Below are 16,898 nucleotides of genomic sequence, written 5' to 3' on the forward strand. Positions count from 1 at the left end.
AACCAATGAAACAAATTTGGATAATGAAGCTACAAAAACTATAAATACACTAAAAATCATCAGACCCACAAAATCAAAGGAAACCAAAACCCAGTTGGTAAAATTACTTCAACTTAAGGCTGGCTAGTTGTTTACTAAAGTTACTTGGACATAATCAAGAGAATCAATGTTGAAGACCTTTTGTATTGAATAAAATAAGAGCGGGGAAATATCAACTCTTAATCAACCATTGCTCAAAATTTCATTCAGAATCTCAAACAACAACCAAATGTTATGTTTGCTTAACAAACATTCTCAACAGAGCCTTTATGATGGATCCTTAAATCACATCAAATGCCAACTGTGCATCAACTTTCTTTTATTTGTTTGCTTCTGCTCTTTCGGGCTTCTTCTGTTCTGGTTTAAGAAACGGATTCTGCAAAATATATGGAAGAAATGTAATACTGATCAGAATCCCCCTCTAATCAAATTCAGCAAAATTAAATCACCAACTAGCATAAACAACGTGGCAACAAATAAAATGAGCGGCTAAGGCCAACTTTATAGTTTAACAGTTCCAATTAAGACGCTATGGCAATAAACTTTCAAGATTTGTTAAAACATTTGTAAGAGGTCATAAGTTATGACTCATAACAAAGTATTCCTGATACAAGGAAACAAAAAATATTTTATCATTTGAAGGCAACAATTTCGTCCTAAATTTCATCTTTCAGAATTCTGTTACAGTAGTTTAGGGAGTTTATTTTTTGACACATTTCCGTTCTAATTCAAAAATCAGAATATGTAAACCAGTGAGTTGGATAGAAGCTCACACTTTCCATCAGTTAAAAAGGTAGGAAAACAAATGAGAGAGAGAGAGAGAGAGAGAGAGAGAGAGAGAGAGAAACAGACAGACAGACTGACTAACTAGCTGATAGAGAGACGTAAAATCTTGGCCTTCTCATTATTAATATTTCAAGAAACCACCCTAAAGTTCAGCTTGATATAACTACTTTGTTCTTCTTCTTAAGGAAACTACAAAATCATTCACATTTTTAATTTCTTCCAACTTTCTAAAACTTCCCGCGTTCTAACAACGAAACAGAGCATATGAGACTCCACTTACTTTCCTGGAAGCCAGAATTTTTAAGTGAAATGTGACCATCAAGTCAGACAAGATAGATAATCAATTCATCATTCTAATTGCGAAGTTTGTGAGATATAAAATAGAGAAGATACAATCCCAGAACAGAAAATGGATAAGGCTAGGAAATATCATTTTTATTGACAAAAGTACCATCCTAAACATATCAAACAAAGTCACTTTCTATTGTTGTTTCCAAAGTGTGGTACTGCTATCAAGAAAGTACCCTGTACCCATAACGGCGTAACCCGTCATTCCTTTTCCATGAGAGATGAGAGGGATTTATCAAATGTAAAATCCAATAGTCTAAAACACGAGAAATCCTTAAATTTCACAAAAAAGAAATCTGACAAATTTTTCATCCTATGTTTGTGTATGTAACCAAAGTCATAAAGCATGAGCTGGTCAAACAACAATAGGTAATCTCATTATCTCCAAAATCAAACAGTTGGGATAAATGACTTGGTATATTTTATAACCCAACTAAATAACATTATCCATTGACAAAGTAGCAAGTGAATATGAATACATAAGAGCATTCTAGATCCTACCAACCACTAAAGCTCCATCATCAATAATTTAGACGTAATCATCTTTTGGGGAAATACATACAAAAACTAATCCACCATTGACCTAATAATTTTAAATTAACACTAAAATCAAATAAGAGATTTGCAGGTGTCATGGTAAGGTGCAATTAGCATTGGGTCACTGATTTAGTGAGCAAATGCTCTAACCCACATATGGACCAGAAGAAATGAAGATTTTACATTATATCTGTGTGATCATATTACATTGGTAAAATAAAAATATTTATCATTTTACCTGTTGATTATGCCAAATAAGTACTCTGTAAAAGTGTGATATTTTTACATTTTAGGACCCAAACATCAAAATCAAATTCAATCAAATTCCAGAATTTGTTAAATAAACTGTACTTTTTTATAAGTAAAAAAAAAACTAGTAAACAAAACTAAATTTCAAAAATATAATTTTCTAATCAACACTAATAATCCCAGTTTAACCCAGTAATAACAGATCCTCTGTCATGTAAACCAACTTACAGTCTATAACCAACTCAAAAAAAAAAAAAAAACAAACACAAACACAAGCACAGAATTAATACAAACAAAAAAAATTCTGGTAGAGATTTTTATGTCAGGTATAATAATAATAATATATAAAACAAAAGTGATAGAGATTTATACATTCTCAACAAAGACATAGTTGGCAATGACCACAACACCGACAATGCCACCAAGAATTGCTGCTGGGCCAGTAAGTAGACTCCATTTCCTGTAGATCATCTTCTTCTACTGCTTCTTTGAGTCTGTTTGGGACAAGTATTTGAAAAAATGCATTTTGAAAAATTAGTGATTTGGATAAAACACTATATGAAGTGGATATTTATAAAAATTTAGTGAAGTATTTAGTAAATCGGTGAAATATCGGTGATGATAAACATCATAACAATAATAATTGTATGAAATAATAACATTAAATATTTAACACAATTTTTATGACAACCACATAAAACAATGACAAACCAGTCTGAACTTGCAGTCTTATCTAATCACCAATCATTTTGTTCACCATCAAGCATAAATACATAATAAACTTTTGAGTTTTGATCCATGAACACATCACTCACAGCATTCATCTATTACACACTTAGTACAGATGGAACCTCTGCATCACCACTCACCACACGACAATGATACTGCTTCAAACAATACTATATCAGTTACAAAAACTGTTCACTGTACAAAAGCTATTGTCTAGCCTATCCAACAGTCCAACTTCGGACCTCGGGTTGAACCTTGGCAATTGAGGTATTACCAAAACCAATTAATGCTTATCAAAAAATTTAACAAAGACAACCAAAAAATAATAATAATAATAATTAATTTTAGAAAATTTGGGGTAAACTAGTAAGGGTACCTACCAATCACCTGTCCCAGACCCCGCAAAATGGGATCTTTGTGCACTTGGTAGGACCCTTTTTACTTCAAAAATTAAGCATACAATGATATAGGATGAGATGAGACAGAAATTATCAAAACCCAACTCGAAAAACACCATATATGTTCAGACCCATATAATATTAGAACTTTACTTTCACTGAACATATCCTAAAAAATCAGTATGATATAAATAAAATGAAGGGAAAAAATCCCAATTCATGATAGACATAGATGCATTTTAAGGTTTTGGATCTTCAATTCAAGGTCCTAATTTCTAGTTACAAACCCCAATATAAGTCAAATCCAATGCAAATGTGAAAATGCTTAATTTATAAAGCTGATAAATCTAGAAAAAGTCCTATCAATACAAAGCTAAAAATAACTAGATACAATTCATACGTACTATTAAAAAAAAATACTAAAGATAATTACACAAACACAAACAGTCCCTTCAGCCCATTAACGCTAGAACAACATCATGGGTTGATCGCAAAATTTTGAGAGAGATAAGGATTTAAGGAGAGAGTGAGATGCTTACCTTAGCTGAGACCTGAGAAACTGAGACACGGCGAAAATGATGACGCAGATAAATATTACATTAATCGGTTGTGGGGGTCGGTTTTTAAGTTAGAGTGGGTGTTTTTGTCATTCTGTTCTCTCTCTCCTTTTTCTTTTTCTTTTTTAATTTTTTTTTAGTGATTGACATTATTTAGTTTTAGAAAAATTCTACTACTACAGTCAATTAACACACATATTTTTACAATTATATGATGTGGTGGATTGTGAGCGGTGGAAAAAAAGTGATAAGTTCATTTAAAAGTGATATACACCCAAATACAATTTACTACATAAGATAGTTGTGAAAACAAGTGTGAAATTGGTTAGGGTCTTAATAAACTATAATTATTCTCATTTTAAAAAAAAAGAAGCTAATTATGTTGTATACTTTAAGTTATTCTTGTAGTATGTAGTTCATGCTCTACTTGAAATTATGCTTTAAAAACACAATTTCACTTAATTGTGAAATGTTTCAGCTGTGCGTCTTATACACACAGTGAATAAGTATTACAGCTCAACTGGTAAAGTCTCTGATGGTTGAATAAGAGATCTGAGGTTCAATTCCTGACTACATCAAAACCGATTGGTGTCTTGATTTGAGGATAAAGAGCTGTCATCAGAAACGGACGTCATAGGTTGAAACAATCTAAAAAAAAAAAAAAACTCTTAAAAAAAATAGTAAATATAGAGTATAAAGTACTACATTATGAACTAAAAAGAGAGCAATATTATTTTTTTATAAGCCTATTAATCAAAAAAGTAAATAACTATTGATATGAGGACTATTTATGGGTTATTATAAGATGGTTATTGGCTTACGTTTTTTTACTACATATAACTATAGCCAAGAGTCTTATAGCTTAATTGCTATTTCTTCATATTCAAAGTATTTTGGATCTAGGGGAAAAAGGCTACCATACGAGAGGTTGGTACCCTTATTAGATAGATAAAAGTCGAGTCTCCTAATGTAGAGTTTAAACGTTGAACCATTGCTCATGTGGTATCCATGATCACACATGACTACCTTGCCTTTAAAGAAAAAATCTTCAAAGAAAGTCAAATAGTCAAAAACTATCCTTTTTATCTTGTTTATCTTTTTGGCAAATCTTTGCCTAAAATAGAAGATAACTATATTTTCTTTGTCCAATTTTGTCTTACCCCCCCCCCCCCAAAAAAACCCCTAGCTTCTTACATTTTTTTTGGGGTAAATTGATAGTTTTTATTTTATTTTAATTTTTAATAATTCGATAGTTATAAGCGGAAAGGGATTGAAGTTTTGAACTTTGGCTGTTTCAAATAGAAACATTAAGAAATACGATTTGAGTTACAAAACTCATGGTAACTAGCTTTTGACTAACCCTTAAAGGGTTGTGAAGTTGGCTAGATACGAAAATTGGTTCCAACTTCAAAATGAAATTGTCTTTGCTTTAAGAGAGGATCAACCTCACTCCTAAACCTAAACAAGAGCAAGATTTGAATGTGTGGGGTTTACAAGAGAGCATGAAGTGCAAATTACTTTCTTGGTTTTTGTATTAAACTATTAATAGGGTATTATTTTGGTAGATTTATGAAATACTAACTCAATGGATTGGTTGGTTGCAATTAAACACAACCAAATACAAAAAGCTCATAGCAAAAGAGTAAGGGATTGTACATGGAGATCACTTCTCATGAAGTGGAAGTCACTAGTTTGAACCTCTCATTCTCTCTCTCTTAAAAACAAAAATTTATAAGATAATATGAGTACTTAAAAAAAAAAAGGAGATTTTTTTTTTGGGTTTTTTGAGTTGGGATGAATAAGAGTATGTTTGGGATCCACTTATTTTGCTGAAACTGAAAAATTTTTGCTAAAAGTATGGTAGATAAAGGGAAAAATTAGTTGAAATAATACAGTGAAACCTATAAATAGTATCAAAAAGTATAGTGAAACTTATAAATAGTATCAAAAAATACATTGGGGTCATAAATAGTATCAAAAATAAGTTGACTATAGTAAAATAAGTCGACAAAAAAATCTATCCAAGCGCAACCTAAAGAGTGTTTTTTTTTTTTTGGGGGGAAAAACTGTTGGTTGAACTAGAAACAGACTATAAATGAACCATACCTGAATTGTCTATTTGTCAAACTGTACAAGCTTTGGATCTTAAGCCTATCCATAGACCAATAGTAAGCCCATTGGGCCAAACAAAAAACGCAACAAAACGCTGTCGTTCCGATTGTGGATTTGACAAATTTGTAACTCACAACCTGACTCAGAGAGCAGCAGAGAGAGAGAGAGAGAGAGAAAAATGAGCTTGACATCAACAGCAGGGTACGTAGCTCGGAGAGCAGCACAGAGGGAGAGGGTTCGGATCCTCTACAGGCGAGCCCTCAAAGACACTCTCAACTGGGCCGTTCATCGCCATCTCTTCTACCAAGATGTACCCCCCACGATCGATCTCTCTCTCTTATAAAAAAAAAACCTCAATTTTTCATTTCTTTATTTCAATCTTAATCACTGAGCTTCTCTCGCTTTTTTTTTTTTTTTTTTTTTTTTTCAATTTGTGAATTCTGAAAATTTTCTCTCTCTCTCTCTCTCGCAGGCTTCGGAGCTCCGAGAACGTTTCGAAGTCCACAAACACGTGGTTCGTTTTCTCTCTCTTTCTCGCTTCTATTTTTATATCTTAATCAATTTCTATTTTTTCGATTAGGAATTTGATATTTTTAGCTCATAATGTAGTACTATATTTGTTAAAAAAAAAAAAAAAACCAAAATTATAGCCGAAAAATAAAGAATGAGAAATTGTATGATTAATTAACGGGAACTTATGCGTGTAAATTTAGTTTTCGCTTTGATTTATTTATTTATTTATAAATTAAATGCTGTATTGGCCCCTAATTGGAGATTTAGGAGATTCTGCATTGTTCTAAACTTTGGTTAATAGATTTATTTTGGGTAATTTGGGACTATGGCTTGATTGTTGTTGTTGGAGCAAATATATATATAGTATAGATTGTATTAATTGATAAGTTACACATGCAACCAGTGGGTCTTGAACACGTGATCGTGTTTTTATGGTTAAAGCATGAGTCTTTTTTGTTTGAAATTTATTAGGAATCACCCGGAAAAGAATAAATAAGTGGGCACATTTGGAATTGGTTATAATCTGTATGATAGTGTATCAGTTTACCAATCTTTTTATGAATTTATTGTTATTTAATTGATTAGCCCATCAGGGGTGCGTGTCCCTGAATTACTCGGAAACTGGTTTCTTGTGGGTAGGGTTAGTTGCTCGTAGGTTTTATAGACTAAAAGCAAGTCCAAAGGGCCCTTTTTTAGAAATGTTCCTTACACTTTCAAAAGAATTGTTGTTTACGGTTTTAAATATAAAGTCACTGCCTTTTTTTATTATAAGTTCCGGCTCCAAGAAGAGGGGGAATTGAAGATTCTAACTATTGACCTCCCTTTCGTGACATTTCTCATCTGTCTTATGACTGTAAATATTGAAGTGAGAAGCTCATTTTTGATTCGAGATGTTACATTAATGTTGGTTGATAATCATAAAATAATGTGATAGCAATTTTGAAAAAAATGCTATAAGAATAAAAACTATATGATGTTTTCTTTCTGTTATATTTCAATTGTGTATGATTTGAACTAAAATGGTGATGTGAGCTATGCAACATCTTTTGCTCACAGTATATACAATATTTAGTTTCATTTTTTCCTTGGTTAATTTTTCAGATCCTACTGTTGTTTTTATATGAATATAGAACACAGATAACTGCGCTAGTTTGCTTGATACACTAATGTGTATTGTGTGAAGCAGTGGTCTGTTATAAATTGTATAAATGATGACAATTGTAATAACACTAGTAATATGATGATGACGACAACAATTTCCATTACTCTATTCAAATATCGGGAGTTGACAACGCATCTTTGTTACTTAACTATGTTCCTTATGTTGCTACTCTGTCTTTTGATATTTATTTTTATTTTGGTGGTGGATTCACAGGAAGACCCTGACACAATTGATAGAATGATAGAAGATGGTGAAGCACAGTACAATAAGTGGCGACACCCTGATCCTTACATTGGTAAGCGGTACAGTGGAAGCTCCAGGATTTAAATTTCCTGTAGGGCACAGTTTGTTGGTGTTTGTAATGCAGAGGTTAAAAATACAGGAACTTGAACTGTCGCACCTCATTGAGAGATCATGAGCGTTTTGTTCTGGCATGTTGACCATACTTTTTAAAAGATCCAAAAATTATGGACAAAATAGGAAGTCCATGTGTCATACGCTTGGATTCTAACATGTATAACAAGTTTATGATCCTTGTAAAAATGGAGTTCATATAATGTTAGTGACGTTAGACAAATTTACATGCTTTGACATGATGATTAAGGCATTTGCAAATATTTATAAAAATCTATTATGTTATATACAGACTGTTTTGGTGTTGCTCTTATTTCTATTATATGGACTCAGTTAATTTATGTGATTTTGAAAATACTCTCAAGTGGTGCTAATCTTTATACTTTTAAGTCTACCCATTCAGTTTGCAGCTCACTTATTTCTAATTTCAATTTTATTTTCCTTCTTTATGTACAGTCCCTTGGGCTCCTGGTGGTTCCAAGTTCACTCGAAATCCAACTCCTCCATCTGGGGTAAATTATCAAGATAATTCATTATTTGGTTATCATTCTGTTTTCCTACATCTTCCCACTAGTTTTTATTTTCTCATTTCATGGACATGATATCGAATCACTTCCTTATTCGCTTTTTACATTATGTGTTGTATGACTTGCATTCTTGTTACTAGGTATGCACATAGCATCCTATATATTTATTAAGTGATAAATTTAACCCTGGTAATTATAAGGTCCAAAAGAAGCAAATTAACATCACTTAATCATCCAAACTGTGGTTAAATTTGACTTTTTTTTTAAATCTTTCTGTGTGTGTGTGATATGTCATGTAAATGGGAGAATTAGGAATACTGAATTTATGGAAATGGGTACCTATTCTTAAACTTGGGCATTCTCTCCCCCCCCCCCCCCCCTTTTTTTTTTTTCTCTCCCTGGTCTTTTTCTTTTGCTGGAAAACATTGACGTGTTTTCTACCTATGTTGATTGTGCAACTGTGGGCATAGAAAATGCTATTCATTCACTTGGGCAATTTCTTATATATGAGTGTTTCTCCCTCTGCCTCATACATGGCATTCCAATACTGGAATGTATAGTGCAAGAACATTTGGAAAGGAAAGAGGGAAGTTCATTGTGTTTCAGAAAAGGGTTGTGCTTTTCATGCATTGTTTTAACTATTTACCTTTCAATGATGTTCCATAATTGCTCAGTTTGTAAAGTATAGTGTTAGTACCGTGTATTGGTAGATATTTCAGAGCATTCAGTAGCCTCTAGACTTCACCAGAGTTGCACGTTGGGCAATGTGATTTCTATATGTTTTGATTTATTTTGTGATATTTTGTTGTTCATGCAGATTGAGATAGTATACAACTTTGGTCGGGAAGATCATCTAGAAGATTAGAACCTGCATCCTTTTTTCAGCAATAAATAAAGGTTGGTTATACGATTAGTTCCTTGACGTATTTTATTCTGCAGTTTTTCTTAGTTTAGGATTGAGTTTGTAAGTTAATTAGCTTTTTGAACCACCTAAGCGTGTTGTGAATTATTGATGTTTTTCAAATATGAATGCTGGCATCATTGCCAGAGACTTAAATGAACATGAAAACGAAAGCAATGGATTGTAGGTCAACATGGATCATGTTCTTTGAGGTAGCATTAGGGATGATTGATGTTGATTTGTTGGGAAAAATAACATGTAAGAAAGATATATATATATATATATATATATATATATATATATATATATATATATGTATGTATATATATATATATATATGTATGTATGTATGTATGTATGTATATAAATAATGTAAGATATGCAATGTGTGTTCAGTCCCCTCGAGAATTTATGTTAGCTCAACTGGTAACATCTCATATATATATATATATATATATATATGTATGTATGTATGTATATAAATAATGTAAGATATGCAATGTGTGTTCAGTCCCCTCGAGAATTTATGTTAGCTCAACTGGTAACATCTCGTCATCTAATAAGGGACTTAGGTTGAAATTTCGTATTACACCAAAATCAATTGGCATTTTGACTTGATTTTAAAGAGCAATCATCTTAGAGGAGACACCATTGGTAGTTTGGTACAAATCCTATTGTATCTTTAAAATGAATGTTAGCAATGTGTTCCATGAGCCGGTTCACACACATAAGCACATCTTATGTAGTATCACACATGATGGTCTAATGGAACTATGGGGTATGGAAGCACTTGCTCTCTCTCTCTCTCTCTCTCTCTCTCTCTCTCTCTTCTTTGCATAAGATTTTTTGTATTGATATTGGCTTTGTGATTTCATTACTGATGCAGATTGAGATTATCAATGACGATGATGATGGTCAATGCTGGTATCTTTGATGTATTTCTATTTGATGCCAAATGGAGTCTTTGAACCTTGTATGCTTTGAGATGTTCAGTTGATCATTTATGTGTATTTGGTTTTCCATTGAAATGGATGGTTGAAAGAACCAAAATGCTAGCTTAACGTGCTACATAATTTCAAGTTCAATTCTGTCGAACCTGTCTTCTTCCCTCTGAAGGAAAGATTTTGCGGCCCAGGTGGGTAACTGTGCAATATTGATGAAGGTCTATACCACCATGATGAGGAAAACCTTTGGTCATTGACCTTGAACCCGAAGCAAAAAAAGCGATTAAATTATTTACCGGATCAAATCAAACTTTCACATAGTCAACGTAGTTTGTTATGAAGTATATTTGGTACCGTTACGGGGATTACATATTAGAGAACACCCAAGCAAGAACGACAATAAAAATTTGTGGAGGGATATAAATAATATTTAATTAACTAGAAATATAAAGGATAAAATATAAAATTAGGCAATCACATAAATTGAACTATAAAACACATAAAGCATTAAATAAAAAATAGTTATGAATTTGATATACATATATATATATATATATATATATATATATATATTTTGGTTGAGAAAGTAATGAATTTGAAATATGGAATGCTATTATTGTACTTTAAAACACTTTCAATAGAATTTTGAGATTCAAGCTTGCAGTAATCTAGATTGAAGGTTACAAAGAGATGAGAGAGAAAACGAAAGGTTACTAGAGATTTTATGGAGAAAAATGGTGGTGCTTCTTCTATCAAGAGGTGCAATTCTTATAAAAGTATACTTTGTTGAAATTTTATTTTTAGTCTTCATTACCCATGATTGACTTGTTGACTTTTTTGTTATCTTTATTTTGTCTTTGATTTTCATGAAAGCTTTGATTTTCTTTTAATCATGAAAGCTATTCGGGGATATTTTTTAATCACTTTTGAACTTTGAATTTGGATGACGAAGAATGCTTTTCTATTTGTTCACTTTATTTTATTTTATTTTATTTTAAACTTTAGTTATTTTATTGAGAATTAAAAAAGAAAAAAGAAAAAAAAAAAAAAAAATATATATATATATATATATATATATATATATAGCAATTAGCAAGTTATGATTGATAAAAAATATAAAGTTGAATATAAAAAATGAGATAGCGGATTTGTATTCTTTTAGATGGATGTTTTGTTTTTGTTGATTGCATTTTGGAATTTGCTAGATTCTCTTTCTTTTTTATATTTTTGAAATTCACTTATAAATTGTAATCGCGTGAGGGATGGATAAAGATTAGAATTTGACAATTGACATATAAAAAGTTAAATTATTTCATTTACTTTAAAACACACTACATTTATTTATTTATTTTTATCTATTCCTCCTATGCACATACAGAATTAAGAAAGTTACTGGCTCCCTCAATCTCAACTTTCACCAATCTCTATCTCTCCCCTCTCAAGTCTAAATTTTGACGTTACTCTTAGTGGTACAGAGACTGGAAACTAAGAAACCATTGAAGAAGAAGAAAAAGATCAAGTATGGTGGTGTTGTTGTGTTGGCAGTTTGAGATATATTTGAAAAAAAAAAAAAAGAATTGTGAGAAATGGGGATTTGAATCTAAGTTCTCTCATGAGAGAGACCAAGCAATACCACTAAACCACAAGACTCTTATAGCAAAGCAAGTTATAATTTATAAAATTGAAGTTGAGTTGTGTTTGATAGTAATTTAGTCAATTTGAGGTGACTAGGGAAAATAAAATTTTTGAGATTAATTTTCTTCTTAACTTTTATTATTCATCTTAAATACAATAGGAATTAAGGCCAATGATGACAATTACTAGTTGAAAAACAAACTAAGATAATACCTATCACTAATCCTAAAAGCTAGCAACCAATACTTATTGAGATAACTTCTATCACTAAGCCTAATTTATCTAACCCATCATCCCTGGTCATAATAGAATATGATCAAACTTTACCGAGAAAAAAATAAATATATAACCAAATTTTTTTGGTTGATGATTGGAAGAAGAGAAACTAGGCATTAAAGAATAAAGAACAGGAAAATAATATGTTCTACTCCACGGAGAGAGAGAGAGAGACTGAACCGCACGCTAAAGATGAGTGCAAGCGTCGTATCACCTATCAACCTCAATTGGTACATAGAAAAGTAGAAGAATTTCCCTTCAATGCAGTTCATTCCTTGGCCCCTTTGAGCCAATACTCACATGACACGATGTAAATATAATCATCATTGTGCCAAAACATCTATCTCATAATACTAAATTCACCATTAATAACATTCATGGTGGTAAAAAGAAATGGATCGAGACATCTTAATTTTGGAACTAGTCTATAGCTCAAACAATATCCATAAACGTAAAACTTTTCATACTTGAACTTAATATACATACATAACCATAAGTTAAGCTTTTTTCAATTAAGCTTACTTCAATTTTTTCATTTTTCTTTTGGCTTAGATGGATGATGAAGTATTGAGAGTCGAGGTGAAGAAGATGAAGATGAACCGAAGAGATACTGCAGCTGTATGTGCAATAGCCCTGCGTATAACAGGGTCTCTAATCACCATGGTCCTGCTCTTATGGACCATTCGCTCTGGGGTTGAAATTGCTACTGAAACTGAAGCATTTATGGATTATGAATATAGCCAGTGGGCTTTCCATGTTGGAGTTGTGACCATGTTCTTTGGTTTCGTGTTTTTAGCTCTTGGAATTCCCATTCTAGCAGACTTGACACTAAAATTGACAGAACAGTTGGAGCAACAAGAGGAGGAAAATGGCACTCATCAAGGTAACAACTTGAAGCTTGAAAGCTTACATCCTTGTATATATATTAAAAAAAAAAAACCTGAAAGCTTACATATATATTTAGTTTTCCAGGAGTAATCATGCAGATAGGATCATCATATCAATTTAGCGCTTCATTTCTCTCTCTACTTCTCTCTCTATTTATCCATAGCTAGTAAATGAATTGTATTGTGAAAATCCAGAAAGAAAAATTCTGGATAGGAAAGAAGAGCCAAGATGAATACCACAAGCTTACTTTTGGGGATTTAGAACTTTTATTTTATTTTATTTTATTTTATATTTTATAATTTTATATAGGATTTTTTGGATTGTCTTGTACAACCTCTATTCGATAGAAAATTTGGTAGAAGCATAAATGAATTAGATAATATTATAAATATTCTTGATATATAAGTCACTGCTGCTGACAAACTTAGCCAGCAGTAAGAGTTGTTTTTTTGATAATTCAGCAGCAAGAGTTTTGTGTAGGATTCTTTTCATGACATTTTATATACAGCAAGCACTAACGAAACCAAACAAGTATCATTTCCATAGGTATGTCCTGTGAGCTTTTCCCAACATTTGCTCTCACATCTCTGCTTGTACATTTATCTCTTCAAATTTTCTTATTGAAAATATCATTACATAGAAAACGAGGCAGCAAGGGAGATGATGAACCGTGAAGTCATTGGTGGTATCCTTGTGAATGTGATCACAGCCTTTATGCTTTTGTGGGGAATTTACACTGGAATTAGACTTGCAATGGAACCTAGAGGAGATAGCAAATACCATTTCCTAACTTTCTCGATTGGAGTTATCACCATTGTCTTCGGTTGCTTATATTTCATCTTTGGACTCGCAATAACACTGGAGCTAGCTTTGGACTTGTCTAGCAGGTTGCAGCAGAAAGAGAAAAAGGGAAGCAGCATTCATAAAGGCCACAAAAAAAATGTTAAGTGTTTTGTTTAACATTACCAATTTATCCTACATCTTGTATTATTGCCAATATATACTTCTCAATTTATTTACTTCTGATTCGATAAAGAATGAGTTCAGGCCATGCAACAAAGTCAATTCATGGTTTGGGAAACTATCTTACATTACAAAAAACCATATCCTATCCTATTTTCTGACTGCTTTAGCTTTCTAAAGATATGCATCCCCAACCTTATAATTCCTTGCCACATCATTCCTATAAGATGGGAGCAAAACTTTACATACAGGATCTCAGTTCTCCTATTTCAGATATATTAATATATATTTAATAGTTGGTCAAAAGAAGAAAGGATGCACTGTAAAATAGCTATTCATATATATTAATCTAGAAGATGTTAATATAATCTTTGAAGTGTTTGGGAAGTGTATAATGTTAGATATACATGTGTGTTGATGTTCAGTCTCCTTAAGAATTTATGTTAGCATGCGCGCACACAAACGTATCCTATATGTAGTACCACAATTAATGGTCTAATGGAAGGACTTGGTCTCTCTCTCTCTCATTTGCATAAGATTTTTGTTTTGATTTTGGCTTTGTGATTCTGTTACTGATGCAGATTGAGATTATCAATGACGATGATGATGATCAATGCCAGTGTCTTTTAAGTTTGATGTATTTTTATGTGATGCGAAATGGTGGTTTTGAACCTTGAACGCATTGAGATGCCCATTGATGTGTATTTGGTTTTCCCTTGAAATGGATTATTGAAAGAACCAAAGTTTTAGCTTAACATGCTTCATAATTTCAAGTTCAGCATAATTTGTTTAATGAATAACTTTAATTCTATTATTTGTCTTCCCCCTCCAGAAGAAGATTTTCCGATCCTGGTGGACACCAATGCTACATTGATCCGAGTCTTATCCATTAACAAAAGCTAACTTTAAATTATATTTGATTTGATTAACAATTGAAGTGTTACTTTTGGTGGGTTTCATGAGTCTTAAAGGCTACTAGTAAATGTATCGAATAACTAGATGAACTTGACATATCAAATAAAAATTTATCTCAACTCCTTCTCACCCATTACTAATAGAACTCTAAAAATATTTCTTGGTATTGACGAAGCAGGTAATAAATTTTAAGAATGAATCACTTTTTAGAGATCCCAGCGGAAAAATTTATAGGAAAATCATATATGATCAATTTTTTTTGGGGGGTTGATGCTTTGAAAGAGAAAAACCAGGAATTAATAAAGAACAGAAAAACCATATGTTCTAAATTTGTTGTATCACGCTAGAGAGAGAGAGAGAGAGGCTAAACCGCGTGCCAAATTGGTGCATAGAAGAAGTCAGAGATTTTGCCTCCATTGCAGTTCCTTTCTGGACCCCTTTGAGCCAATATCTCACAAGGGCTTTACCCCATCTAATCATAATTGTGCCAAACATACTGCATCTCATAAAACTAAATCGCCATTAATAGTAATATCATTCTATATGGAAAACAGAAATGGCAAAAAGACATTTCAAGTTTTGAAACTACAATGGCTCAATCTCAATTCTCAAACCGTATCCATAACAATAAACCTAAAAGGTTAGGCTTAACTTAGTATTCACAGATAACCATAATGTTTAGTACCGTTTTTATTTTGTGTTAAGAGTAGGCGTTTCCAAAAATCTTACTTCAATTTTCCTCTCTTGGATTCATTTACCTTGTGCTTAATTCTTTCTTTTGGCTAAGATGGTTAGTGAAGGAGCGGGGGATGAGGTGAAGATGATGATCCAAAAAGACAATACCATATCTGTACGTGCAATTGCCCTGCGTGTAACCGGGTCTCTGATCACCAATGTCCTGCTAATGTGGAGCATTCAATATGGACTTGAACTTGCTACTCAAACTGAAACATATATTGGTGAAGAGTGCAATTTCAATGCTGGAATTATAACCATGGTCCTTGGTTTCGTCCTTATGTTTGTTGAAATTCACATTCTTGCAACCATGTTTCTAGAATTTGCGACAGAACAGTGGCAGGAACAAGAGGAGGAAAATCATCAAGGTAGCAATTCGAAAAATTTCAAGTCTGTTTAGTTTGCCAAATTTTCATGTTGTAGTTATAACCATGTTCATTGGTTTCATGTTTCTGTTTATTGAAATTCCCATTCTAGCAGGAATGTATCTAGAATTGGCAGAAAATTTGGAGCAACAAGAGGACTTAGAGCCAGAGAAGGAAAAGGACACTTATCAAGGTAGCAACTTGAAAGCTGACATATCTGTTTCATTTGCCAAGAGTAACCATGCAAATAGGATCACCATATCAATTTTAGCCCTTCATTTCTCTCTCCCCTATATCCTTTTATAGTAAATTCAACCCCGCATAAATGGGAGCCTTATAAAGTTATATACTAGGTATTTTTGAATCATTTTTTAGTAAATGAATTACATTGAGAAATATTTAGAATGAAAAATTCTGGATAGGTTAGCTAGAAGAGCCAAGATGAATACCACAAGCTTATTTTTGTGGGATTTAGAACCATACATATCCCCTACTAGCATAATTATCATTAAAGGAAATTTAGTTTGGATTGTCTTTTACAACCTCATCGATACAAAAAAAGATGGTAGAATCATAAATGACTGCTGGCAAATTGAACCTATAGGCTTTAGCATGAGTTTTGTGTTGGATTCTTTTCATGACATTTTATACACAGCACTAACAAAACCAAGCGAAGTCTTGTTTCCATAGGTATATCCTGTAAGCTTTTCCACCATTTGAACCCATATCTCTGCTTTACTTGTACCTTTTTTATTATCTCTTTGAGTATTCTTAACTAAAATATCACTATGTGAACAATGAAGCAATTAGGGAGATGACAATCTGTGAAGTTATTGCCTGTCTTTTTGTGGACGTGATCATAGTCTTCATGCTATTGTGGATCATTTCAACTGCACTTGGACTTACATTGGAACCTATAAGAGACGGCCAATACTCTATACACCATTACCTAATAAAAAAATTAG

The 16,898-nt window shown here is 32.4% G+C and overlaps 2 protein-coding genes and 1 long non-coding RNA gene across 3 annotated transcripts; 2 read left to right on the top strand and 1 right to left on the bottom strand.

Annotated features, from left to right (window-relative positions):
• Positions 1-78: 78 nt before the first annotated feature.
• On the bottom strand, positions 79-2,466 carry LOC142642689 (uncharacterized). Its single transcript, XR_012845709.1, has 2 exons — positions 2,332-2,466; positions 79-415 (listed from the first exon to the last, which is right to left on the bottom strand). It is a non-coding gene; the product is annotated as an uncharacterized LOC142642689 (long non-coding RNA).
• Positions 2,467-5,764: 3,298 nt separating this feature from the next.
• LOC142643084 (NADH dehydrogenase [ubiquinone] 1 beta subcomplex subunit 9) lies at positions 5,765-10,307 on the top strand. Its single transcript, XM_075817629.1, has 6 exons — positions 5,765-6,065; positions 6,228-6,269; positions 7,644-7,725; positions 8,241-8,296; positions 9,129-9,208; positions 10,099-10,307. The coding sequence occupies exons 1-5, from the start codon at positions 5,934-5,936 to the stop codon at positions 9,174-9,176; spliced, it is 360 nt and encodes a 119-aa protein (XP_075673744.1). The 5' UTR covers positions 5,765-5,933; the 3' UTR covers positions 9,177-9,208; positions 10,099-10,307.
• Positions 10,308-12,554: 2,247 nt separating this feature from the next.
• On the top strand, positions 12,555-14,595 carry LOC142644430 (uncharacterized). The gene is made up of 3 exons (XM_075819047.1): positions 12,555-12,950; positions 13,596-13,897; positions 14,500-14,595. Exons 1-3 carry the CDS (start codon positions 12,620-12,622, stop codon positions 14,593-14,595), a joined length of 729 nt encoding a protein of 242 aa, XP_075675162.1. The 5' UTR covers positions 12,555-12,619.
• Positions 14,596-16,898: the final 2,303 nt, after the last annotated feature.

The sequence above is a fragment of the Castanea sativa genome, chromosome 7, assembly GCF_040712315.1.
Source record: "Castanea sativa cultivar Marrone di Chiusa Pesio chromosome 7, ASM4071231v1".
Lineage (NCBI taxonomy): Eukaryota > Viridiplantae > Streptophyta > Magnoliopsida > Fagales > Fagaceae > Castanea > Castanea sativa.

Bases quoted from the DNA above. Each gene is read 5' to 3' on its own strand.
- LOC142644430 (XM_075819047.1), top strand. From the start codon at position 12,620: ATGGATGATGAAGTATTGAGAGTCGAGGTGAAGAAGATGAAGATGAAC. The intron at 12,951-13,595 runs GTAACAACTTGA...ATCATTACATAG, and splicing joins GGAAAATGGCACTCATCAAG to AAAACGAGGCAGCAAGGGAG. The intron at 13,898-14,499 runs GTTAAGTGTTTT...TTACTGATGCAG, and splicing joins ATAAAGGCCACAAAAAAAAT to ATTGAGATTATCAATGACGA.
- LOC142643084 (XM_075817629.1), top strand. From the start codon at position 5,934: ATGAGCTTGACATCAACAGCAGGGTACGTAGCTCGGAGAGCAGCACAG. The intron at 6,270-7,643 runs GTTCGTTTTCTC...GTGGATTCACAG, and splicing joins TCGAAGTCCACAAACACGTG to GAAGACCCTGACACAATTGA. The intron at 7,726-8,240 runs GTAAGCGGTACA...CTTTATGTACAG, and splicing joins ACACCCTGATCCTTACATTG to TCCCTTGGGCTCCTGGTGGT.